A 27435-nucleotide genomic window follows, 5' to 3' on the forward strand; every position below is an offset into this window, starting at 1 on the left:
AGTTCCCAAATGCAAAACTACTACGTATTACAAATTAGTATTCGTAATAGTTATAAAGTGAATGAGGGGGGATAGATAAAATTTGTACTAACCGGTATGCAAGTGGGAGAGGATCAACCGGACGATCGTCCTGACCCCTCTCAATCTACAGGAAACCTCGCCGCGTAGGCACGAATGAAGGAAATCTCTCCCAAGCCCAAACCTGGAGTAAGCGAAGGGGGCCCGCAATCTGCGTCTTCGAATGGTGCGCGGCGTGACACATCTCCCTGTACAACCACACCAAAGTGGCGGAACCCCAACTATACGAGTGACACGCTCCGAAGTCCTTAAGGAGTGGAAGGAACATCAGGTGCGCATAACTGCCGGAAACATCAGAGAAGATCACCCCACAAATCAAACGCAACAAGTGGGCTTGTGCGTGGCATGCTATCGTCTAAAAATCTGCATGTGCTGGAAGCTCACGAAACGCATCCCCCTCAAGGAACTGCATACGGATGCGTGCACCAACCAACTCGTTGTCAGGCGAAACTATGCCTAACAAACACTTGCATATAGTACGCAAGGTGAGTCGACCCTGCGGTCTGTAGGTCCCTCCACTGGTCCGGCAGTGCGACTAGTGACGGCTCGCCCATCAATCGGCAACTCGAACAAAACAGCTACGTCCTGTAATGTGACGGTGGCCTCGCCAAGAGGTAGGTGGCACGTGTGCGTCTAGGGTCTCTATCGCTCCACCAATGCTGTGACAAGATGCCAATCAAGTTGGATATGAGCAATCTGATAAATGCCATAAAACCCCGCATCGCGTATCAGTTGGATGATGCGGGGGTCTGCCTCTAACCAACGCTCCGCAAACTGCATGCCCATCAGCCAACGCTTGGCTGGCCCTATAATGATCGCCCATCGTCAAGACGCTCAGATTAGACGGCCCTCAATCAATCCTGTAAAATGCATTGTCGCATCAGAATAGTTATATACAAAAAAAGAAGGGTGTGAAAGAGTCTCAAACTGCATACGACATCAACGTGACGGTCTAGCTGCATCGCCTAAGTGGGTCCTTCTCGGACACCCTTTGCTATTATGTCCTTCTTGATGACATATATTGCACATGCTCCTCTTCCTACCTTCCCTACCGTCTATATCATTGTGTATACGAGAGCTCCTAGGACGACCCTTATGTCGAGCATACGTTGGATTTGCCTGTATAGTCGGCAACGACGATGCTGGCCAGTACGCCTCGTGCATAATCGGCTGAAAATCCACCGCATATGTCGCATAATGTTCGGGAGTGCTCCAACAAGGCTCAACGTACTGCATGACATTTAGTCGTGTCTTCGCACATGCAGCGAGAAGGTGGGAGCATGAAAAGTGCAAAGCTTGCCACTTCCCATACGAGCAGACGTGCAAATCCTGAATGTGTAGGGTTTGCACGTTGTTTCCTTTATGAGGTCCCAACTGCGCAGTTGTGATGCTAAAAGTATCTCTAGACCGGTTGAACGTCGTCACGCGATGTCCGGTCACCTTCAACTTCCTTCTTTCTATCGCAAGCAATATATGAGGAGTTAACGCATTTCCTTCTAATATTGCATTACGAGCAGCCTCCCGTCGGCTGTTGAAATAATGTGCAACGCGATAAAATGTCAGTTGCACAAGGGCAGTGATTGGGAGGCTACGAGCTCCCTTAAGGACGACATTGAAACATTCGACGAGGTTTGTTGTCATGTTCCCATACATTCTACCACCGTCGTGGCACTGAGTCCACATATGAGGAGCGATCTGATCAAAGAACGTCTTCACGGGTTCCCCACCCTCATCGAAGATCTTCTCCATCCACATGTTAAACTTTCTGACCTGATGCTCCCTTCCCGCTCGCTTAGCTATTCGCTTAAGATTGACACTGTGCACTTCGTGCTAAAATTGCTTACAACGTGTTGAAGGCAGAATTGATGGTGCGTATGCGGTGGCTGCCAATCGGGATTGTGAGACACTGTAGCAATGATCCCTAGATGCCTATTTGATATAAGGCAAATGTCGTCCCTGTCGGTAATGGAATGAAGACAACACAGAAACCAATTCCATGTGTCCAAACTTTCCTCTTGCACAACAGTGAATGCAAGGGGAAATATTTTCCTGTTTGCATCCGGGCACGTCGCAATAAGGAATTTTCCCTTGTACTTACCGTACAAGTGTGTCCCATCTATACATATCACAGGAGGACAGTGGGGAAAACCCTGAATAGATGCTGCAAATGCCCAAAAGACTGATACAAATGTTACAGTCTGATCGCTGCCTGGTATAGGGTTCCACCTCCACTTGACGACAATACCAGGATTATAAGTGCACATTGCTTCCATCCACCTAGGCAAAGTTTGGTAAGACTTCTCCCAATCGCCGAATACTTGGGCAATTGCCTTATGTTTTCCTAACCAAATCTTCTTATATGAGATGGAATAGCCGAAACGACGATCTATGAATTTTTTCAATGTAGCGATTGAGGTCGACGTATCACCTCTTATCATATTCACAATCTCCCTAGCAATAAGGGACGACGTGATTTGGCTATGGTCTTGCGAGAGGAGTTCATTCAAGCATGTGTGCAGACTACCATATTGAGTGATTTCGAAAAATCGATGTTTCTGACAATACATTGCACATAGTCTCCAACTGCATTTAGAGTTATTACACCTAACAACCCATAATAGTGGGGTCGACTGCAGGACGTGGAAGTCATGGTGCGTTCGAGCATGGTATATTTGCACAACAGCTATCAATTGATCTTTCGACCCGAATAGCATCCCTTTACTCAGTTTTGATGATTCATCCCAACCAGTTACCTGTATAGGAAGCTTGTCACCATGGGATAAATCTGCAGCATCTACATCAATTACACCATACATAGGAGGTTCGTCCATGAAATCTGCCGTATACGTCGCATCGTTCGATTCACGGGGGGGGGGGGGGGGGTGGGTCGACATCATCGGGGAACTCGTTCGTCCCTTCACCAATTTTCTCCTCGTATGTGTCATCTTGTAAATGAACATCGTTCGTGATGTTCATCCCCTCATTTAGCGCTTTGTTCGCTATTGCGAACAACGATCCTGGTTGTTCTGCTGAAACTTCTTTGCAAACACCATGATAATTCGTAGGAATAGTAATTCCTTCGTACGTCTGCGGCTCAAATGACGATCATGGACATTCGTTCATATACACAACAAGCATCCCACCAACATCTGGATCTTCTTCCTCCGCTTCAACCACGTGCTCAATATACGTTCCCGGCTGCCCATCTGCGGCAACACCCATCTGAGGAATGTTTTTGACATACAGTTGCACAGTCAAATATGTCGTCCCTACGCAGTGTGCATCCAATACCATGCGCAAACCGTAATCACTAGTTACGAGAACAACCTCATAGAAGATTTTATCATGATGCCCTTAAATCGAGTATCTTGCGGTTACCCGCAATGCATATTGATTTGGATCAATATGCAAGTACTTGTAGATCTTCGTATACAATTTAGTTAATTTACACCTATGACCAATTCTAATAGGTTGAACTCGCGGAATACTATAACTAACGCCGGTTTGTTCGGTTATAATGTTACCCCCCATGTACAACAATACCGGAACCGGAATACTGCTTGAACTTCCTGGCATCTAGATTGACGCCCGGGAAATATAAAAGACCTACGCAAAACAACAATTTTATGTATAAGTGATATGCTAAGTGAATATAGTAAACAAAAATTATTTTCACTACGTTCATGTGCATGCAATATTCTCTAAATGTTTCACTTGTCACTTTGAAAATATTCTTGCATGCAATTATAACTTTTTTACGAAAAGTCGTATCGAAATTTCGGCAGCATGCCAAGTGTAATTTGAACATTTACCCATTTTTACAATGACCCTTAAACGTTTGTAGACAATATAATAATATAGTTTAAGCATGCGAGAACCTATGATATCTACCAGCATGCAATTCACATCACTGCATCAGCCATGCAAGAGGCATTTAAATTCGCGCTTAGAAAAAAAAAAACTTCTTAGATATAATATATAATATCTTTGAAACCTTTTTGTAAGCAAGCCTTCAATTAATGCGTGTATCACAAATATTTATTTAATATTTTATAAAAATTAATTAACATTTTATATTTATATTATATAATTAAATTAATTATATATATATATATGTATGTATATATACATATCTCAAATATAGATTGCAAAGCTCCAAAACATCATGTGCCATTGAGTGTATACTAAATAATTAACTTATAATTCCTTCAACTTATATGAATGCCACTATCATATTCACATTGCTGCCAAACATGAATAAAAAATTGTTTTTAATATATCATTTATCTCCAATGAACTCATCTTGTGACTAATTTAGAAAATTACTTTTGATACATTAGAAAGAAAATGAGATTCATTTTTCTATTTTTTCTTAAAAAAAATTTAGGAGGAGTGAGAATCCACACATCAGTTATGATTAAAGTTTACGCTATGTTGAATTTTATCTAAATTTAAACAAATTTAAATATAAAGTTTCAAATTTGTGTCCTCAAATACAATATAATTTAAAAATTTTGATATGTCAATATAGAGAAGTGATGCGAAAAGCTTGATGAAGATGACACTACAATGATAGATCTAAATAATTATCTCACAAAGAGAACTAGTTAACCACATACCTTTTGTCATTTATATAGTTTGTATTATCAAATTCTTCCTATCTTATTACTTACAATCTCTCTCTACTTTATTTTATTTTGTTTAGCTTCCTTCAAAAAGAGAAAATATAAAATCTTCTTTTGTTTTCTTTTAATTTCATTTGAGAGTTTTATATTCACAACAGTTATTTCATTTGAGAAATTGTTTCTCTAACTCTTTCTCGTGTGGAATGTTCATTTTTAGTGTTCAAAGTTTATGATGGTCTTGCCTCTATTAGAATCTTCTCTTTGTAAAAAGTAAGGGATTATAGTTTTATTAGTGCTCATGAACTTCGAGTTTGTTAAAATTTTAAAAAAGTAGGCACATATCTTACATTATTGTAATTATTTAAAAAATTAAAAATAAAAATAAAACTATTTCTAAAGGTAAATAAATTTTCACTATTTTTATTTTTTTCGCATACATATGTTGTAAAATAAAAAAATAGTTTACTTTTTTATAATTTAAAAAAAAAAAAAAACTTGAATAGAAAAATGAAAACTATTTTCCAACAAATAGACAAGTCCTTACTTTTCAATTTCAAGATTCATACTCTAAATAGGATGGATGTAGTTTTTACCACTCTCGATTCTTAAACTCACTATTTACTCTATTAGATAAATTACATGAATAAGGGCATGTAATGTTTTTATTCATTTTTAAAATATTAAATATAAATAAAAATAATTTCTTGATGACAGTGACTTAGGGATGTTTATGGACTAGTTTATATATATATATATATATATATATATATATATATATATATATATATTGTATTTTTTATGATGTCTAATATCGTAAGCTTATTGACAAATTTCAGTTCTATTTTGGATACATCGAAAATAAGAATTTAATTACTGCTATAACTTCAACAAGTACTTGCAATTAAAGTAAGGTAAGTTTCGATTGTTTCAAATATGTATTTGTATTTATCATGTTTATTTACTTACTAGCTAATTAGGATATTAAGGATAAACATTTTAAAAGTAATTAATTAATCGAGATAAATAAGGGATGTTATGTACACATCCCGTGTTTTCAAGATTAAATTATTAAAAATTTACATGATATTATACATAATATGCATTATATATATATATTTATAGTATATCAGTTTGGTTTGGTTAATTGTGATTATTGAATGGGCTAAATAAAAACCAAACTGATAAATGAAAAAAATTAAAATTTTGTGACCAAAATTGAACCAAAGAAATGGTTAACCAATTTTTCGATTTGGTTTGGTTTGATGTTGCGGTTCGATTTTTTATTATGAAACATAGAATCTTAAGTAATATCAATTAAGCAAATAATAAATAAATTTTATAAACTGAAATAGTCAAAACTACTTAAGTGACACAATTGAAATTAAACATTGAATTTCTAAAGATAGTAATAATAAACCTGGAAATGGAAAAAAAATTTATTTTCAAGAACTAAACAGGCCCTAAGTGTACAGCAATACCAAGTTCTACAAATCATTATGCACACAGAGTATATACACATACTAACAGAGGACAAACATACATGGCATGCGTAACTGATTTGTGAAGAAAACTCAGGTTTATAAATATAAATATATTCATGGATCTTATGATACTTCATTGCTTTCACTAAAATTGCACGTTAATGAAATTGTTAATTAAAAAAATTAACCTTCCTCTAGATGCTGCAACGAATCCAAATAGTCGGAACGAAAATATGAAACGAAACCAACTCAAAACAGAAAATAAATCTCAGTAAGTAAAATAATATATTCACGTTTTTTCTAAATAAAAACCTACCCCATCTTCGGCCCTTAAATAGCCTCGCCTTCGCCCAAACGGTCACCTACCACCTCGAACGGTAACCTGCCACCTCGAACGGTCCTCTCTGCAAGCTTAGCTCGAACGGTCCTCTGCAACCTTTCCTCCTCTGCGATATAGTCTTCTGAGAGAGCTCGGGAAAGATTTGAGCAGACAAAGCAAATCTCGCAGGACTATCCTGCGAGATTTATCACGTGTCACCATGCGGATGGATTTCAGGCGTAAATCTCGCAGCTTGGTCCTGCGAGATTTACCACGTGTCACAATGCGGATGGATTTCAAGCGCAAATCTCGCAGCTTGGTCCTGTGAGATTTGCGCCACGCGTCACGTTCTAGTTGGATGCCCTTATTAAATTTCGCAGCTTCGAGCTGCGAGATTTGGTCCAGCGTCGCCACGCGTCACCTGTCCGCTGTTTCTCTTGTTGCCACGTGTCGATCGCTGAGCGGCCCATGAGTTTAAATCTCGCAGCATGAAGCTTGCGAGATTACGTAAGCATTATTTTAGGAAAATTTTTCCCAATCAGAGTGTTATTTTATATTTTATTTATATTTAATAATAAAACGGGAAAAAACTCTCTTTCTTAGCCTAATGTCTTCATATGGTGACATCACCCAAAGAGGAAAAGAAAAGAAAAAAAATATTGAAAACAAGATGCATTTTCTTTGTTTGCAAAAAATTAAAATTTGTGTGTAGATGTGTCTTGAATTATATTCAATTCGACCATTGAAATCTTAGTTGGAAGTTGATATTGAGTAATATGAATTTTAAATTTCAAATTTGCAAGTTAATGAAAATAAAAAATGCGAAAAAAAGGTAGTGTCAAGATCTAGCACATAAAAATTGCAATAACTTGACATAAATTTGAAAGATTTGAATGTTTTTTAAAAAAATTGTCCTATTATTGAATGAGTCAATTAAACTTTTTTTTTTTATTCATTTATAATTCCGTGGATTATATGGAAAGAGATGATGAGTTTGTTGACAATGTACTAAATATTTACAGTTCGTAATTTATATAAAAAATAAGTTATTCCAACTATTTTAAGTAGATGAAACTTGATACAAAATAAGAGGTACAACTAAATATATTATTATGTTTAAAATTTAAAATTTTTTTAGAAAATCTCACTAAGAATCATAAAAAATATGTCTTTTAAAAAATTTTGTTCATAACATTGCAATATTTATTTGACAGAAAATTCAAATCTAATGTCTTTACTAAAACCAATTTTGTTTTGGACTCTAATTTTTATTTTGAAAAATCAACTTTGCCTCACACAAAATTGAAATTTCATATTTTTAAAATATTATAATATAACGACTTTATTAAAATTTTATTTTAAAAATCATATCTTGTGCATATATTTTAATACACTATTATAATTTAATTTACAAATATTAAAGCATGGTTATCCTAAGTTATTTATAAAAAAAATATTTAAACTATAAGATACAAACATAAATATGAGATTCTATTAATTATTATACCACATAAATACAAAGATAAGAAAGATCTTACAAATATAATTTACATGATATAATATGAATGTTCTAAATAAAAAAATGTGAAATATTAATTTTTAATGTTTATATAGGTAAAAATTTTAGAAAATACATAGACATTTTTTATTAAATGATTTATCTTATTTGTACTTTCATTAATTTAAAGTATAGATATATTGTTACTCTTTGTTTGAGATTATGGAATTTGGACCTTAGATTTGAATTATATTTATTTGGACAAAATGCAGTATTAAATTATATTGAATCTCTTCAAATCCATACAAATTTAAAGTATGAAATTGATGATCTTAAACATTATCTTAGTTTATTTTATTTTTTAAGAAGATAAAATAAAATTTTTAGTTTGCATTAAAAAAATAACTTAATCTTGGTTGGTTGGATTTTTTTATACAGGGTCCATAGCAATATAACTTTTATTTTATTTTATTTTTATGGATATTTCATCTTAAAAAGATAAAGAACATTTTTGTACATAAAATAATTTGCACAGTTTATATGCATAAAAATTTATTTCTTTTAAAAATATTTAGTCTTATTTTTTAAAAGATTATACTTTTATCTACAAATTAATTTTTCCTATTCATATTTTTATAAATAGTTTGTTTCCTTGAGATTTTTTTTTTGCCTTAATTTAAAAAAAAAATAAAGATATTTTTTGTTTATAAATGATTTACACTATTTGTCTATAATTTTATATGAAAACATAAGAAATTTGTTTGTTTAAAATTTTTGTATCTTAATTTTAAAAAATAAAAATATTTTCTCTAACACTATAAATGAGATTCTTCCTTTGATATCACCTTTTAAAAATATTAAATTTATCTCTATAACTAACAGTTGGTATTTCAAGATACTTCTTTAACTACCCATAACTATCCCAAAATACTATTATAATTATATTAAATTTATTCTTATAATGACTCATAATTATTTCAAAATACTTTTATAATTATTTATAACTATCTCCAAATTAAAAATGCCCTTACATTATTTAATTTTTCTATTTTTTATAATTTTTACTATTATAATTATGTTAAATTTATTCTTATAACGATTCATAATTATTTCAAAATACTTTTATAATCATTTATAACTATCTCCAAATTGAAAATGCCCTTACATTATTTAATTTTTTTATTTTTTTAATAATTTTTTTAAAATTATAAAAAATAGAAAGCCTAGTTATTTATAAAATAATTTATACTATTAAAACTTTTTTTTTAAAAAGAAAAAATTTCTCTAGTCAGTCACAAATAGTATGGGGGAGAAATGACTCCCTTTCTTCTTCCCTTTGTTGTTGTATCCCCAGTAGCAGAGACTTGGAAGATCTGAAGAAACCCTTTTTCAGAAATGGTTTAACGAGTTGCCTCCTGTCTTCCTCAGGAAGCTCTTGTCCTTCACTGTTAAAAATTTTTCAGTTTAGGGTTTTGGTGCACTCATGACTTGCTCTTTTTTTTGACTTTTTTTTTTTTTTGGCTTTTCAAAGCAGAAGATTGCTTTGGTTTTTAGCATTACGAAGTATACTATTGTCTGGAATTGCTTTGGAGTTGTAAAATATATCGTTGTTTGGTGCTTACTGAGCACAGTTAATGGCAAATATGTTGCTCAGAATGATATGTAATGAGGCTAATAGGGCTGCTAGCCTTGCCTTCTCAAGGCTACCGAGAAGATCCTTGTCAGTTTCAAGCAAAACCCTTATTGACGCGGCTGCTAAAGAAGGGGAGTTAAGGGTCTTTTTGGTTGCTGGAGAAGTCTCTGGAGATTGCATTGGTTCTCGTCTCATGTCGTCTCTGAAAAAGCTTTCTCCTTTTCCTATCCGATTCGCAGGTGTTGGAGGGTATGCTTTCTCTTTGCATCTCTTGTATTTTATTTTATTTTTTTCCTCATCATTTGATTTCTGTTTCTTAAATTAATTATGCGCATTGGATAAAATTATTGATTGGGCGGATATAGAATTGTGCTTCTTTCCTACCTTAAAACAGTAGGGGCGTTTTACCTTTAAAAAAATGCGGGTAATAATACCCTTATGCTTATTCGGGAAATTCCTTAAATGCTGTCTACAAATTTTTTGTTGTTCAGTTTCATGTTTTCTCTGATGAGAAGCACATGATTTATTTGAATTTATATTGTTCCAGTCTGGATTGCCAATTGGGATTGATTTGTTTACAACTAAATATGGTGTTAGTTATGCTTTCTTACAGACAATTTCTCTTTACAATGCATCATGTGTGATTTCCTTAATGAAATATTGACTTAGGTCAATGATGTCCGGGCAAGGATTGAAATCTCTGTTCCCTATGGAGGAAATTGCAGTTATGGGGATCTGGGAATTATTGCCACATCTAAATACAATCAGGGTAAGTGGCAAAACAACACTTACATGTATTTGTATTTATTTGCATGCGCCTATATACACACCTGGACACACAATTGTATATCTTTTAGTAGAAATGGTGGCATTAGTGGTGGTGCATCTTACTTAGATCCAATTTTCATACTGGAATTCTGAAGTTACAGGTTAAGCTAAAGGAAACAGTGGAGGCTGTGGGTCTGTTTCAGCCTCATGTTGTAGTGACAGTAGACTCGAAGGGATTCTCTTTTCGTCTGCTAAGGCAGTTACGAGGTTTTATGCCACCACCTTTTTGGAGCTTTAATCAATTTCTTCTTAATGCTTATGCAAAAAAGTATTTTGTAGGAAAATTGGCCAATGCTTTTTGCAGCTAAATATGGTCAGCAAGGATTGGCTAGTCCTGTACATGTTCATTATGTGGCACCGTCATTCTGGGCATGGAAAGGGGGTGAAACAAGACTCAAAGGGTTAACTGAGTTTGTGGACCATGTCTTGTGCATACTTCCATTTGAGGAAGAAGTTTGCAGATCGAATGGACTTGATGCAACTTTTGTGGGCCATCCTGTACTAGAAGATATTCTGGAGTTTAATATGGTACAGTTTATTATCTAATATTGAAAAATGCATTGGATTGAACAGAGTTAATTGATTGTTTTAGTCATATTCTCCTGAGTCTCTGCCCGAGTTTCTTACCTTAAATATGTATTTATTTTCATGTTTATTATTTCTTTGTTTCAACATAAAGAGAACTGCATATATGATCAATTACTTAAGATGTGATTAGCATTGTCAATTCATACTACAGTGAATGAACATATCTAGTTGCTTAAGCATTAACATGCTGGAGGCTTTTCATTTTAGGGAAAAGATGGTTCACCAAATGAATGTAAGGTGCAAGGAAATTGCGAAGACTTCCGAAGAAAATATGGAATACCTTCAGGTAATCAATTCTTATGATTTCTACTAGATTTGTTTTCTTAATAACAGGTCCAATATCCTTTTTTTTTTTTTTTTTTCAGTCTTTAGGGGTGAGGGTTTGACAAGATAAGTGGCATCACTGGAGAATTTTCTGATCTAGGTTATAGACTGAAGTGATTGAGTTGTAGGTTGCAATTTTACACAATATCTGTTTGGTTAAATCCTGAAAAAGGTACTTTCAGTGTTGGCTGTAGAGTACATATTTTGAGACCTCTTTTTAAGAAAAAAATTGTAAGTGGGGATATAATGTCCACTTTAAGTGGTCAATTTTACTACATTAGCTACAGTGCAACATAGATAATGGAGCCCAAACTTCATAAACAAGGTCCTGGCCATCTTTACCATAGTCACCCACCCAAAACATCTAAGCCAGTTTTATGCCTAATGTGATGGAGGACCACTTTTGTGGTCTTTTAAACAGTTTTATAGAAGGCATACATTTAAGAAATTAGGGATTTATATTAGTTTAGAGATATTTATTCATTTAAGTGATTTTTAATTATTTTGGGTTATTTTGTAATTTTTGTTTGTATTGGAGTTATTTTGTAATTTTTAATTCTTCCTCCTCTTTCTTTTTCCTCTACCTTTCTTCTTCTTCTTCTTCTTTTTCCTCCTTCCTTCTGTTTCTTTTTCTCTGTTTTGATTCATTTTCTGTTTTGATTCTCTCTGTTCTTTCTTTTTCTTCCTTCTTTTCCCTTCTTCTTTCTTCTTCTCTTTTTCTTTCTGGGTCTCCCCCTCAATTCTAACTCTGATTTTTAAAAAAAAAATTTTAAAAATCATGTTGTTGCTGCAGGATACAGTCGCAGGATACTGTTGGAAAAAAAAAAAAAAAAAAATTTCTAATGTTTTCGTTGAGAAACTACTGGCAGTAGGAAAATCAAGAAAAAAAATTTAGGGAAGCGGAGAGAGAGAGAGAGAGGGAGGGAGAGAGAGAGAGAGAGGACTGCTGCTGCTTCAAAGCTGTGTGCTGCACAAGAAGTTTCATCACCAAAATGGAATCTTTCTTCATCAAAGCCCTCCACCTTGCCTGAAATCTTTCTGCTGTTGCAAAACCCTCTGCATTGCAGCCATTCATCATCACTCAAAGCTCATTTCCCCCTTGCAGCCCTCCCAACCACCTAGTTTCTGTGTCCAGAGAGGTTGACTGCTGCCTTGAGCGATTTTGGAATACTAGAACAATACTGGAGATAAACTGAATCTGATTGTGAGAAATTGTGGTTTCCAGTGAGATTTTGGAGGAATGTTGAAGAGATTTTGTATATGATCTCCCCCCTCCCCCCCCCCCCCCCCCCCCAAAAAAAAAAAATAAAATAAAAAAAATGAAGGATTTGCTATCAAATGTTCAAAATACAACAAGAAATAGATCCTGCTAGCATTAGTGCCAGCCAGGTTTGCTGATTGGCTGATCCTGACACCAACAGTTCTAGGTTTGGTGACGTTCCATATTTTCTGCGATATTTTCAGTTTTATTTTATTATTTATTTATTTATTATTTTTTGGGTGAGGAATAGACTGTATTTCTGGGAAATTATAGAACAGGCTGATCTAGAGTCAAAAGCAAGCTTGTTGGCCCTTTGCTAAGATATAATTTCTTCTTTTTTGGGCTTGATAACTATTTGTTTGATTTGGTAATCAATAAGTTCGCATAGTCCAAATTTTCTTGATTCCCCGTTCCCAACCTTCTCTTTGAAAAAAAGTTTGACTCATATTGTCCCTTTTTCTCTCTTGCATTTAGCCATCTTGCTTGTTTCTCCAATTAGAGCTTTGACACTTGTTTTCACTAAATTTGTAATGTTCTAGAATTTATATTGCTTGTTGCAAATTTAGCTTTCCTTTGCATTTATATTTTATATCATCTTATTGCGGGCTATGAACATCAACATAATTGGACTCTCTCACCTGAGACCTCATAAATTGACTTTCAGAACTTGTCCCATTATTTAAACTCTGTGGACCATCAATTTGAGCAACTCAATGAATAAATGGCACAAGTCTTGATATTTCTAGGTAAGCGCGTTGTATATGAAGAGATGAGTCTTTTTGGCAGCTCAAGGGATCCACTTACTTTGTAGAGTCAGCCTCTCTTGCTCTTGAAGCCCCAATAGCCACCAATAGAGTGAGTCAAGTACATCTGCCTAATGATAGACCTAGACCCTTGAATACATTTGGAAGGTAGGTATTATCAAAAGGTCGATCCTGTGGAGTCTCAGCATACCCCTAGACAGCCAGCCAATGAGTATCATGATATAATTCCTAATTGGGGCAATAGGTATCAACCTAGGCTTGATCATGAGGATTAATTGGATATTATAAAGAGGGTAAAGGCTGAAATGTGTACACATGATGGGAAGTTAGATCCAACTGCCTTCTTAGATTGGATAGAGGGGATGAAGTATTATTTCGAGTGGTACTGAATCAGGCGAGGAAAAGTTTTGTTTTGAAACTTGTAGATCCAGCCAAGAAGTATTGGCAAACTATTCATGACCTTCTATTGCTTGATGGGAAGAGATGAGACAAAGGCTGATGGTTGAAAGAGAAGTATCTCCCTCCTTACTATGAGAGAGAATTGTTTGGTGAGCTCTTCACTATAGACAAGCCACCACTATAGCTAGTTTTATAGAATGATTGGAGGAGTTTTTGCTTAGGAGTTGTATTATTGTAGGCACATATCACAAATTTACTTGGTTCATTAATGGTCTTACAGAAGAGGATATTAGGAGAAAGATCGAGTTGTAATCTCTAAAGTACCTTAAGATTTTTTGTAGAACAACAATTCATGCGAGTGAGTCCCGCTAGTCTAGTTCCTTAGTCTGGTTCGTCGTTTCCCAGTTCGTGATTAGGCCCTAGCCTAACTTTAAAGAGAGTACTACTAGGCAAGTTGAGTGCCATCCTGTCTCTCTCATTCTAGTGGGTCTATCATTCTTCTTGCTTGTAGCTCTTTTGTGCAATCTATCGCTGCCATGCTGGAGGCCATGTAGCCGCTCATTGTTTGGTATGAGCCTTAGATTTGGAGCGTGAGGTTGATGACATGCCTGAATGTGAGGATTAGGTCATTGACAAGGTCTTAAATTTTGATTTTGAGTCAAATTTCGAAGCTCCAAAAGTACGAAAATTTCAATTTTCGATTTCCATTTGAAAAATAATGGAAATCAATGGTAAAACATTGAATTCTTTTTATGAAACTTTGGAAATGGTCAATAGACATAATAATATAAGTTTTAGGGCTAATAATATTACAAGTTAAATATATCTCTGTTGTGTATGAGATGGAAAAGTTGTAAAATAATATGTGTATCAAACATATATTTGTAGATAATGTGCATTAAACGATTTAGTTAATACAATGACATTCATAAGTCATTTAAATATTATTTAATATACAAATAATGATATTTTAGACATAAATGATTAATAAATTGTTCTTGTAAGTTTATTTTTTCATATAATTTCAAAAGACCTCATAATAATCTTTTGTTTCAATAAAAGGAATAAAATAAATTAAGAGAGAAATTTCACTTCACTCCTAAGTCTCTCATTTGAATTCCAAGGAAATTTCATTCTAGAGTTAAACTTTCTAAATTTCGATAAATTTCAAGATGACTCATTGAGATTTCGACGGAAATTATGTAAAACAAAAATCTATTGCCATTTTGATTTTGAGGGTGACGGAAATTGGAAATTTCGACAATTTCATGGAAATGTAAGACCATGATTGTAGATGTTATAAGGTACTTGGGAGATGTTTAGTTTATTGAGTATGAAATTAGTGATTTTAAATTCATTACAAAATATAATTGCGAGAACTCCATTTTTTCTGATCATTATATAGCAAAACTAAGGGGCTTTAATTTTAGTGTTTTTAGTCATGAAGGTGTCATCTAAGGTATTTACCTAATTGTGTCTCTCGCTTTTGATTCTCTCAATCTCACTAGGTTGAATTGGATTTTCACTAACTCGACATTTCGTACAAATTGTTTCGTATTAATACATTTTTTTAGCATTACGAGTACAATTTTTAAGAAAATACAAAAAATCAAAATTGATCTTCATTCTTGAGCTACTGCTGTTGGCCTTTCTTCATCACCTGCGCACACAATTGTCAAGGTTAGTTCCCGTGTTGAGCCAATTGGGCTCATTTTGGACCAATTTTGTAATTAAAATTCTGTGTGGGAAATGCCCAAGTTATTTGAGAATTGAGTATCAAAGTTTCGAAGCCCATTTCACCTTGGATTGTAAGGTCTCTTGAAAAGTTTCTCCCTTAGTCTGATATATAATCCCAAACAAAGGAGTGGAGGCAATTGATTCAGTGTATCTTGGCATGGTGTAAGAGGTCATTTTAGAATTTGGGGAGTTTATAGGTAGGCTTGATAAATATGGATGACCACGAACTTGACCTAAAAACTTAATCTTTATGGGTCTTGGGCCCAATCATGTATTTAAACACCCATATTTCATCGAATTTGGTGAGTTAGTAGATGATTTTAATGGGGATGAGAACCATGTTAGTGTGGTGAGATGTGTTTTGTCCACTATTATGGGTATTGAGAAGTGGAAACAAAGAACTATTTTTCACAATTTTATTAAATATGGAGATGGACATGCAAATTGGTTATTGATGGTGGTAATAGCATGAATGTCATCTCCAAAGCTGCTCTAGGTAGATTGAATCTTAAGGTAGAACACTAGAACCATAACACCATCTTTTGGTAAAGTAGGTAAACAGGACAAATCTACTTGTCACTCAAAGGTGCCTTGTGTCATCGAAATAAGAGATTATAAGGATAGGCTTTATTGTGATATTCTGCCCATGGATGTGGCTCATGTCTTTTTAGAGAGCATTTGTGGTTAGATTGTCTTGATGTGACCAACCATGGCAGGGAAAGCACTTGTGTGTTTAGGTACAATGACAAGATAATTTTGACCGCTACTCGACACACATCAAAGGATCCTAAGTTGAGGAACAAGGCACTCCTAGTTGCTAGACTGTAGAACTTTTGAGAGACAGTTCAGAAAACAAGTGTTTCTTAGAGGTCATTGCTCAAGAAGTTCTCTTTGAGGTTAGTGAGTTCCCATATCCCAAGTGAGTTCCAACTAGGATCCTTTGATGTGGGTCGAGTAGCGAAGTTGTTGGTTAAGTTCTTTGACGTAGTACTTGAGCTTCCTAGTGAGCTAACGCCAAGTGACGTTTTGGTCCTAGTGTCATGGTTGTGTAACCTACGTCATTATGGGATGAACCTAAAGGAGAACTGAGTGGGCAGGCAGGCGAGCTTCTTGAGAAGGGCTTTGTTCGTAGTGTTAGGCCTTGTGCATTACCAAGCCTACTTGTCTTGAAGAAAGATGGATCCTAGAGGATATGCAATATGCATAGTTAGTAGAACCATCAAGTGTGGCTGTCCTATTACTAGACATAAGGATAAGCTTTATATGTTAGTTGGCTCTTTTTGGTTCTCCAAGATTGGTTTGTGTAGTGGTTATTGTCAAATTTGCAATAGACCAAGAGATGAATGGAAAACTGCATTTAAGATCTAGAAATGGTTTGTTTGAGTGGTTAGTCATGCCTTTGGCATCTTTAATGATAATAGTACTTTTACGAAGGTTATGGCACAGGTCTTACAATCGAAAATTTTCTCATGGTGTACAGTGTACTTTGATGATATCTTGGTATATAGTAGGTCTAGAGAGGAGGATCTAGGTAATCTACATCACGTCTTCACTCTTCTTTGGGATGCCAAATTGTATGCTATCCTTAAAAAATTGACCTTCTTGCAAACTACGGGGTACTCTTCTTAGGATTTATAGTCACTATGCAGGTATAACAATGACCAAGACAAGGTCAAAGATAGAGTGGCTTGGGCTTAGTATAGTTTCACATATTCAAAATTTTCATGGTTTAGCTATTTTCTACATGTGTTTCATTAGGGGTTTTGGTACTATTATGTCTCCTATCACCAATTGTTTTAGTGAAGGTGACTTGCATTGGACTCCTAAAACTGCTGGGGCTTTTATTGAGATTAAGAAGAAGATAACTCAAGCACCTGTAATTAGGCATATTAATTTCAGTAAAGTCTTAGAGGTGATGCCCCTAAGGTTGTTATAGGTGGTGTTTTGGGCCAAGAGGGACACCTAGTACTTTTCTTTAGTGTAAAACTCCATGGGTTTACACAAAGACATAACACTTATGATAAAGAGTTCAATGTGGAGGTTAGACCCCGCCGCTATTGGAGATACTATTTGTTGCCTCAAGATTTTGTGCTCTATTCTAATCACCAAGCATTGCAATATTTGAGATCACAAAAGAAATTTAGTTCTCAACATGCTAGATGGGTGGAATTCTTCAATTGAGTGCATCTTTGTTTTCAAGCATCTTGTTGAGAGTAAGGTTGACGATGGCCTTAGTTGAGTAGTAACTATTCTTCATGTAATGAGTATTGTTGTAGGATTTGAAAGATTGAAGAATGAGTATGTGATTTGTCCTCACTTTAGGATCATCTTTCTGGAAGTAAGTTTTGGTATTCGAATATGTTAATTTTCTTGCCAATGAGGAGTATCTATTTAAGGCATTCTGCGCACTTCATCTCAAGATTTCTTAGTTTGGGAGTTGCATGCAAGTGGTTAGCTGGCCATTTAGGTAGAGAGACAATACCATTGCCTTGATTGAGGATAGACTTTATTGGCCTTCTTTAAAAATTGATGTTGCCAGGATAGTTCTGCAGCATTGCACTTGTCAGTTTGCAAAAGTTAGGAAACAAAACGCATCACATCTCTTCCTTTACCACACATATCATGGAAAGACTATGGATTTTGTCCTAGGTTCGCCCAAAACAACCCAAGGTCATGATTCTACTTTTGTGGTAGTTGACTGGTTCTCTAAGATGGCGCATTTTATTCCTTTTCCATAAGACTGATGTTTCAGTGTAGCAAAACTACTCTTTAGAGAAGTTTATTAGTTACTTTTGGAAGACATTTGGAAGTTTTGTGCCACTAGTGTGATGTTTTGCTTACCCTTCACGTCACTGTTGGTCAAATAGAGTTTGTTAATTGTAGATCGTAGTTGGGTGATTTCCTTAGGTGTAGTAGGAGAAATGGCACTTGGGAGTTGGTATTACGTACTGTTGAGTTTGTTTATGATAATTCAACAGATAAGTCCATGGAAAAAGGCCATTTGAGTGTCTTTGGATAGGAACTCCGTGCTCCCATTGATCTTGTTCTTTACAACCCAATGTTTGCATTTCTGAGCGAATCTTTGCACAGGGTATCCATGATTTGTATGCTCAGGTTTGGTGCAAACTTGCGATGAGTAATATAGACTATAAACTTGGTGCTAATGTGCATCATAGAGTTAGAGATTTTAATGTAGGTGACAATGCTATCTCATGAATTACTTAAAGAAATCCCAGCCATTGGCCCATTCCCTGGTATTAGCAAACTTGGATCTAATGCTTATCTACTTGATCTGCCTGTTCATATGAATATTAATCCTATTTCAATGTGGAGGATTTTGACACCTTATTTGAGGTACCTTCGGGCCTCCTGCTTTGCTTCTACTACCGCTGCTTTTACTTCTAGTACTGTGCAGGTTCTGCCCTTCTCCAAGTACCTGTCATACCACAGCAGCAAAATGAGATTTAGACTATCTTAGATGATAGGTGTGTGACTTCTTCAGATGGAGGTTTTTGTTGATACAGTGGAGAGAACTGCTTGCTCGACATGCTGCTTGGCTTCCTGAGGATGATCTATGTGCACTTGATTTGGATCTCTTAGAGTGATACTTGCGGTCTAACTCATTGGAGTTGAGTTTTCTTTAGCCAGGGGAGTATGATGGAGGACTGCTTTTGCTGCCTTTTAAATAGTTTTGTAGAAGGCATAGATTTATGAAATTAGGGATTTTATATTTGTTTAGGGATATTTATTTATTTAAGTAATTTTTAATTACTTTGGGGTTATTTTGTAATTTTAAGTAGTTTTACTTTAGGCATCCTACGTCATTTATGTCTTTGCATTCTTCTCCCCTGGCAAACTTCTCTCTGCTGCCTTTATTCATCTAACCTGAAGGTCATCTGCTCGCATGGAGTCAGACATCTCAACATCCCCCCCTCTCCTCCTTTAGACTTTTGATCTGACTGAATTGGATTTCTCTAATCTGATAGAAACAGTACCCTTGATAAGATTTTCTATCTGATGGAACTGAACAAGTACCCCTTCTTGTTTGCTCTTGTTTGCTGAGAGCCCTACTTTGTTTTTATAAGCTTCTGATTGTTTTTTGTTTTTCTTCTTCTTTAGGAAATGTTGTGTTTCCATAACCACTGATGCTTTGCATTTATTAACTGCTGTATTAAAGTGATGATAGAAGCTTCACTGGAGGGCAGGTACCAACCCTAGTACAGGTGGTCATTTACAAACCACAAAATCAATGAAAAGTTTTCATGTCCTACTCCTGAATTGTGTGACTTTCTCTGTTCTTTTCTACTTGAATCATTTGGAAACATTTTTCTGCAATCCATCTTCCATCGGGTTTAACAAAATTTTTCATCCAAATCTATAGCTGGTAAAAGATATTGAAACTGATGTTTTTTTTTAGCCTTTTCATTTCTTTTCCTCAAATTTTTCTGTATTTTGGACAAATAATTTCCAACAACTTACTGTAATTATTTTGGTTTTGTGTTTGATACTTTGATCTTTGAATTTAAAAAGCCGACAAGCAAAAAAGACAATGCAAATATGGTTATAGTTTCAGTTTGGTTTAGTTATCCATTCTATAGCCAAATTCAGTTGCTTATGAGTTTGCCATTTTCAATCCATTGTCTAGATTTCTTATTAATTTCAGGATTTGAGTCTCAGAAAAATTTGTTTGCATTATCTTATTACCAAATCTGTATAACTTTAATGATGCAAGGATGGCTGCAATTGTATGAAATAATTGTGCTAAATTTAGGCAGTAGATTGTTGTGTTGTACTATTTTGGAAATTTGTATCAATCTATTCATTTGATGTGTGGAATCATTTGACTTGATTGTACTAACTTATTTAAATTCAGTACTACATTAATACCAATTATATGAGTAATTAGGCTCAGTACTTATCCTTTGACACAACCGAATATTGCTTTTTCCTTCCTGTTGTCCAGTAGTTATAACTCACAACACTCATTATCTATTCAGCACCTATTCAAATTCAGTACTTATCAATAGGTGGTATGAAATGAAGCCTATGTGAACCTTTTGTACTTGAACTTCCTTGAAATTCCCCTTCGCTTTCCTGTGGTTTTCAGCAGTACTTCAAAGAGTTTTCTTTTATATTGCTAACAATAAGGGCTTGGGTTGTGTCCGAAGGAGGTTATGTTTCCTTCTTTAATCACGTGTTGGATTACCCTCACTTTATGCATTATTGTTTAACATTTAAAATTTTGAGGGAACTCCTTTGCATCGAAACATGCCATGATCTGGATTTTGAATGAGATTCACTCATTTTTGTATTAAAAATTAATCTAGTCTTAGCACTTACATGGACTTTATCTTGAAAGGAGCCACCGTCATTACTTTACTTCCTGGAAGCAGATTGCAAGAGGTGACCCGCATGCTTTCCATCTTCTCAAACACAGTGGAGCTATTAAAAGACTCCTTTTCTGAGTTGACAATAATAATCCATGTTGCACCTAATAAGCTTGTGGAGAACTACATCAATGGAGCTGTTAATAAGTGGCCTGTGTCTGTTAAATTGATTCCGGGAGGATCGCACCTGAAATACAATGCGTTCTGTGTAAGGCATCTCAATGTAGCTTTCCACATAGCTGAAGTATAATGCATTCTGTTGTAGGCCTCTCAATTTAACTTCCTATGTAACTGAAACACCATGCATTTTTCTATTAGGTCTGTCACCATAATTTTCTGCTTTAGAAGTTATGAAGAATGTACATGGTATCCAACAAGATATGTGTTTGACACTCTGACATGCAAAATCTTAAAAAATTAAGACACGACAGGGCAAGGACACAAGGGATTAAAATTATAATTTTAAATTTATAATATGTTAATTGAATTTTTAAAATCCAGCTATGATCCATTTAGGGGAAACAATGGAACTTCATTTAATTCATAGCAGCCAGAAAAATGTATCATAAATTCTAATTCCTAAGAAATCTTGTTTAAAACATTGAAAGTTCATACCAATAATCCAAATATAAAATTTGCAGTAAATCATAAAAGCCATGGAAATAATAAAGAGCAAAGAATATGTCTTTAATTTGGTCCAATACCAGTTGGAGTCATCTTCTCCTTCATTGTTGATGTCTTCACATCTTCAAGCCCCTCATAACCTCCAAATTTGGGCCATCAAGAGAGAGGCTTGCTATCGCAAGAGTACCAATACCGTCAATCGAATCAAATAAATCTACTCCACAATCCACATCCCACATCTTAGTCTCCCCTCCTTGTATTGCGGACTTCTCCTCAACAAATGCTAGCGATTACTATGGACATCCCTTAATTATTCGACATGCTGCGGTGTCATTTTGATCCTCTTCATTAAATGCACAAGTAAGTACTCCAATTCCTTTCACCATATGACGAGGACGAATGCTCTCTATGTAACTTTAGAACTGCAAATTGAAGCATAGGTGTTGAAGATCCATAAGGCATGTTGTTTTAGGTCTACATTTTGTCCCACTTAATTTTTGGATTCATAATCCTCCCATCACTTAATTTTTGGATTCATAATCCTCCTACTCATGGATTTACTGTCACCAAAATCGTCCATACAACCTGAAATTTGGCATACTCCATGTTGATAGGAATCAGGGATATTATTGGAAACTAGAAAGATAGTAGTGCAGTAGTGCACTTAATTGCCTTTTAGCACGCATTAACATTTATAAACTCTTAACATTGTAGGCATGAAGGAGAAACCATCCAGAACTATTTTTTTTGTTTGTTTGTGTAGTGGGAATATAATGAACAAGAGGATTTAAAACCTCTTTATCAATATGTAACTCGGGTGTGAAATCTTGAATCCAAGGCTGGAGGTGGAGGGAATGTACCTTTTATGTGCAATTACTGCAAGAAGAATTTCAAAGGATCTTATTCAAGAGTAAAAGTCCATTTGCTAAAGCTTTTAGATATTGGCATTCAAGCTTGTGCCAGGGTCAACTATGGGCATTTTGAAGTGATGAATGGATTAGTGGAACAAGCTGAGTTGTGGAAGAAAAATTTGTTGCCTAGGCGTGTCGCTTTACCATCTTCTAGTCAAGGCTGAACATCTCCGCTAAAAAATTCCGTGTATGAGCAACAATTCTTATATAATGGAAGGTTATGAGCCAAATAAGAGAGAAGGTGTTGGTAATTCAACTTTAGAGAAAACATTTAACCTTCATTTGGTTAGGAATCTTTATTATGTAAGTTCCTACTGTTTTTCTGCCAACAATTATTTCTTTGGTTATTTGCCTCATGAGTTATAATTTATTAAGAACCACGCTATTTCAAAAGGAGAGGGCTAGTGTTGAAAAGTTGTTGGAACCAATCAAAGGCACATGGAGTCAAAAAGGTGTAAGCATTGCTTGTGATGGGTGGAAGATGCACAAAATTATGGGCCTATGTTTTTAAAGGTAGTCAATTGTGGGGGAGAAATCAAAGATTGTTGGTTTATCCCCAATTTGATTGGGAAGACTATTATGGAGGTGGAGTCGTAGGTTATAACTAGCAATAGTGTTGTCCACACTCCACACACTCAATTTGGCCTTGAACATTTGTGCAGCAAAACATAGTGGTGAATGAAATAGTATTTGAAGAATGCCACTGGATAACTATTGTTGCTGACAATAATTGTAGGTAATTTTATTATGAATCACTCCATGAGATTAGCTATTTTCAATGAATTTTCAAATTTGAAGATGCTTGTGAATGTTGAAACGAGCTTAGTTTCCATGGTTGATATTCTTAAAGATTTGAAGAAGTGAAACATGGGCCCCAAGCAATAGTGATTAGTAAAAAGTGGAGTTGCTGTGGAGAAGATGATGTGGGTAAAGCACAATTTATGAAGAAGAAAGTGTGGGGTGATTCATGGTGAGATAAGATTGACTACCTGCTTTTTTCAATGAGCCTATCCATGAGACGTTAAGGGATTGTGGTGGGGATACTCCAACTCTGCACTTAGTTTATGAGATGTGGGATACCATGATAGAGAAAGTTGAGAAAGCTGTATATTGGTTTGAAGGGAAGTGAGATGATGAAGAGTCAATATTTTCCCAAGTGGCGTATCTAATTCTAGTTGATCGATGAATTTAAGAATTTCATTACTCTTCATTGCTGTACACTCTAAATCCTTACTAACTTTCAAGTTCATTAATATTTTAGATTCATTGATTTAGTAAACATAATTTTTTAAAGATATTTCATACCTTGTTTGTAAATTGCACAATTTTTTTGTTATATTTTCTTGTAGATATTATAGCACTTCATGTTTAAGCAAGGCACCTAATCATGTTCCTCCTCATAGAGACAGGAATTTTGAAGGAGAGAAAGGCTTGCTTTAAACTTTTTTTTTTTTCCATTTTTTTTTCATAGCAAAAAAAAGTTCATTAATAGGAGAAACCATCTCATAGCCCATAGGCAGATAGGCAGCAGTAACTGGGGCTGTCTAATAGACTCCTCAAAGCGCGATCTCAAGTGAGTCACTGCCTTTCAATGTCTTGATCGCTGCGAACAAACTGTCCGGTCTGTGAACTGTCTTGAAAGCAGAAACTGATATTATGGATTCTCCTTGCGGTAGGACCCCTAAAGCCCCTTTTCAGCTGAGAAAAGAGCAGGGAAGAATTGACAAGGAGGGTGAATAAGAAACCTCCCCAAAAAATCTAGAATAAACCAGAAAAAAAACTAAACAGAATTCAAAAATCAAGCCAACCTGTTCTTCCAATCCCTCTATTTAAATCCTGAAAGCTAGCTTCCTTGAAAATTTAAAACCCAGCACATCATAAAGAAGTCAAAACCTGAATCTTTTCCCACACCAAAGACAAATGAAATTTCTTCCCAAAAAAGATCTGCGTGTTACTTTCCAACCATAAACCCCATAAACTGCATGCTTGCTATGCTTCCATAGAGCTGCTCTATCCTTCTTTCAAAGCCAGCGAAAGAAGTGACTAATGAGTCCTCCACTGAGCAGGGACATACCCAACTCTCTTACATAATATCAAACAATTTATTCCAAATCCTCCATGCAAAATCACAATGCAAAAAGAGATGCGAGGCTGTATAGCAAAGCATGCAAACATCTGGAAAGAGAGCCTTCAAAAGTCTCCTAATTTGTAGTAAGTTATTGGTATTAATTTTGTTAAGCCCAACCAAGTAAACGCTTTACTTTTTGAGGAACTCTAACCTTACAAATAACAGGATAAAGAGGGAAGGGAGGGTTTGAATAGTCAAAAATTTGAAGTGATCTACAAGAAAACATACCTGAATGATCCAAACACCAAGAATGAACATCCCTAGCCGAGGATAATTTGCAGTTGTTCAATACGGACAAGAAGGAAGAGTTCAGGGCTGTGAACATGTACGTGAAAATTTCAGGTTATATGGATGATAATGATAGAGGAGTTGATGGATCCAAAGATTTGGTGGGTTGTTCATGGTGCTTCTACCTTCTACACCTATGCTTCAATCTATAGGTCTAAAGTTACTTTGACAACCTTTGTTCCCATCATGTTGTGAAAGGAACTGGAGTATTGACTCCTTTGTGCATTCAATGAAGAGGAACAAAATAATGTTGCAATATGCTAAAGACTTAGTATATTTCCATACTATTCTTTGGATTTTATCAAGGAGAAGCCCAAAAGCAAGGAGGTGATAAAGATGTGGGCGGTGGGGGCAGATTAATTTAATTCAACAGATGGTGCTGGTTTTCTCTTGGTGCCAAACCTTTCTCTTGATAAGCCAGATTTTGAGGTTATATTGTTTGCTGATGAGAGGCATAAAGATGAAGAAGACAAGCAATGGAGGGAAAAGGACTCACTGTCACTGGACCAAGTTGACGTGTCTTCAATCTTTATTATTCTGTTCTATAATCTTGAAGGCATGTTTAGTTGCAGAAAACAAATTTTATTCCATTTCCAGATCTCTAAATAATTACAAAAATATCACCTTGTTTTCTAGTTTTCCAATATTTATATAGGAAATCTAGAAAAAAAAAGAAGATGTTTTCCAGCTCTCTTATACAAATTTGGAAAAATGGAAAACAAGGGGGTATTTTTATATTTCAAAATTTTGAAATGGGAAAAAACATTTGTTTTCCATAAGTGAACTGGCCCTTACTGTCCATACTTTTAAGTTAGTTTTTATATGGATTGCTGGTATGACATTTTAATGTTTAAATAGCTGAGCTTATGAATTATAATTTATGAACATTTTCTGGCTGATGCAAAGTGATGTTTGAATATATATATATATTCTCTAAATGGGTCATTATTGGATTAAAAATATTTTTTATTGCTAGTATAAATTATATTTTTAAATATAATTCTTAATCCCCCATGTCCTTGCTGTGTTGTGTCCTAATTTTTAAAGATTTTGCATGTTGACATGTCACACGTGTTGGTTTGGACACCTATGTCTGTCTGTGCTTCATCTTTCCATGGTTATGATACCATCAACCCTAGACAAAGATCAGTGAGACCCTTTAATTGTGATGTTCACAATATGTGCTTCTTGGAGAGGCTCTGGTCTTTTACTGAGTTAAATATAAAACCTTACAGGCAAGCAGGGTTGCTTTATGTACATCTGGAACGGTTGCGGTTGAGTTGCAGCTTGCCCGATTACCATGTGTGGTTGCTTATCGGGCTCATTTCCTAACTGAAATGTTTGTCCGTTTTAAAGCAAAGATACCATTTATCTCCCTCCCAAATATCCTTTTGAATTCTGCTATTATTCCTGAAGCTCTGTTCGAGGCATGCACACCTGCAAGATTATCCTCGTTGCTCAGGTAAATACATTTGCAATATAAGCATATTATTTAATTTCATCTTCTTGATCAAATGTTTTGGTTTCTTAACACTGCAAAACTTTATGATTTTGAAATGATATGGGGGAAGCATAATATGATATTATAATTATTGCCTGGTTTCGTTGTGCCCTTGGGTGTAGGATAGCGTGTGGGGGTTAGTTGACCAAGATGCTGATGGTTGTAAATATTTGAGATATTTTTGTTTTTCTTGAAGTTTTAAATTTTACTGAAAAAGTTATAATTCAGATGCTTTAATTTGGTATTGGCATATTCTGTTCCCCCTTCATATTTCAGCTTAAACCGGATTCCATAAAATTCTTGATTTCACAGGAGTGCACGTGAGGCACCCTAGTCATATCCCATTTAGGGAGATGCATATCGCTGTTAAACAGGGTTGGATAAAATCATTTTCATCGAAGTGATTGCATGATTCCTGGCTTAAAATGCTTTATCATTTACGCTGATTGCTATAATTATTCCCTTTCTCACAGGGAACTAATACAGAATGAAGATCTTAGAGCAGAACAGATAATTGCGGCGGAAAAGGTTTTGGAACTTCTACATCCACCACCAACAATCTACTCTGGGCAGCAGGATTTGAAGTTGAAGTTTCTTGATAACACCCCGAGTATGGTTGCAGCTTCCACCATTCTGTACTCTGGGAAGTCCTGATCATTATTGTAATCAAAACCTTTCCTGCAGATGTTTAGAACCCTGTCCCTGTGGCAATTGAGAACTGGTAAGATATGGTCTTTTGTGATGTGAAACCTGTGGGAGAAGGTTTAAAATTTCTCACCCAACGTGATTTTATATCAGTATATTATTTATTGTTTTATTTTGTTTCAAAGTGTTAAATGTTAATACCAATTAGACCTCCCTTTAGGGGGATAGCTTTTGAGAGCAGGGAGAAGCCTTAAGTAAGTGTCATTTGATGGTCCAAATGCAGAAAATTTTACAGCTTTTACGTTCTTTCTCATCTTCCCTGGGTACTTTTACTTCAGCCTCTTTACCTTCATCTCCAAGCAAATGCATACGGTCTCATCATTACTATTTGGGCAACAATTCAGAGTACTCGGACT

The 27435-nt window shown here is 35.3% G+C and overlaps 1 protein-coding gene across 1 annotated transcript; it reads left to right on the forward strand.

Moving 5' to 3' along the window:
* The first annotated feature begins 9295 nt into the window (after positions 1 to 9295).
* Positions 9296 to 27191, forward strand: LOC131148682 (probable lipid-A-disaccharide synthase, mitochondrial). The gene is made up of 8 exons (XM_058098560.1): positions 9296 to 9883; positions 10304 to 10403; positions 10564 to 10669; positions 10767 to 10990; positions 11258 to 11336; positions 20895 to 21130; positions 26109 to 26335; positions 26848 to 27191. The coding sequence occupies exons 1-8, from the start codon at positions 9636 to 9638 to the stop codon at positions 27026 to 27028; spliced, it is 1401 nt and encodes a 466-aa protein (XP_057954543.1). The 5' UTR covers positions 9296 to 9635; the 3' UTR covers positions 27029 to 27191.
* Positions 27192 to 27435: the final 244 nt, after the last annotated feature.

This window comes from Malania oleifera, chromosome 2, assembly GCF_029873635.1.
Source record: "Malania oleifera isolate guangnan ecotype guangnan chromosome 2, ASM2987363v1, whole genome shotgun sequence".
Lineage (NCBI taxonomy): Eukaryota > Viridiplantae > Streptophyta > Magnoliopsida > Santalales > Ximeniaceae > Malania > Malania oleifera.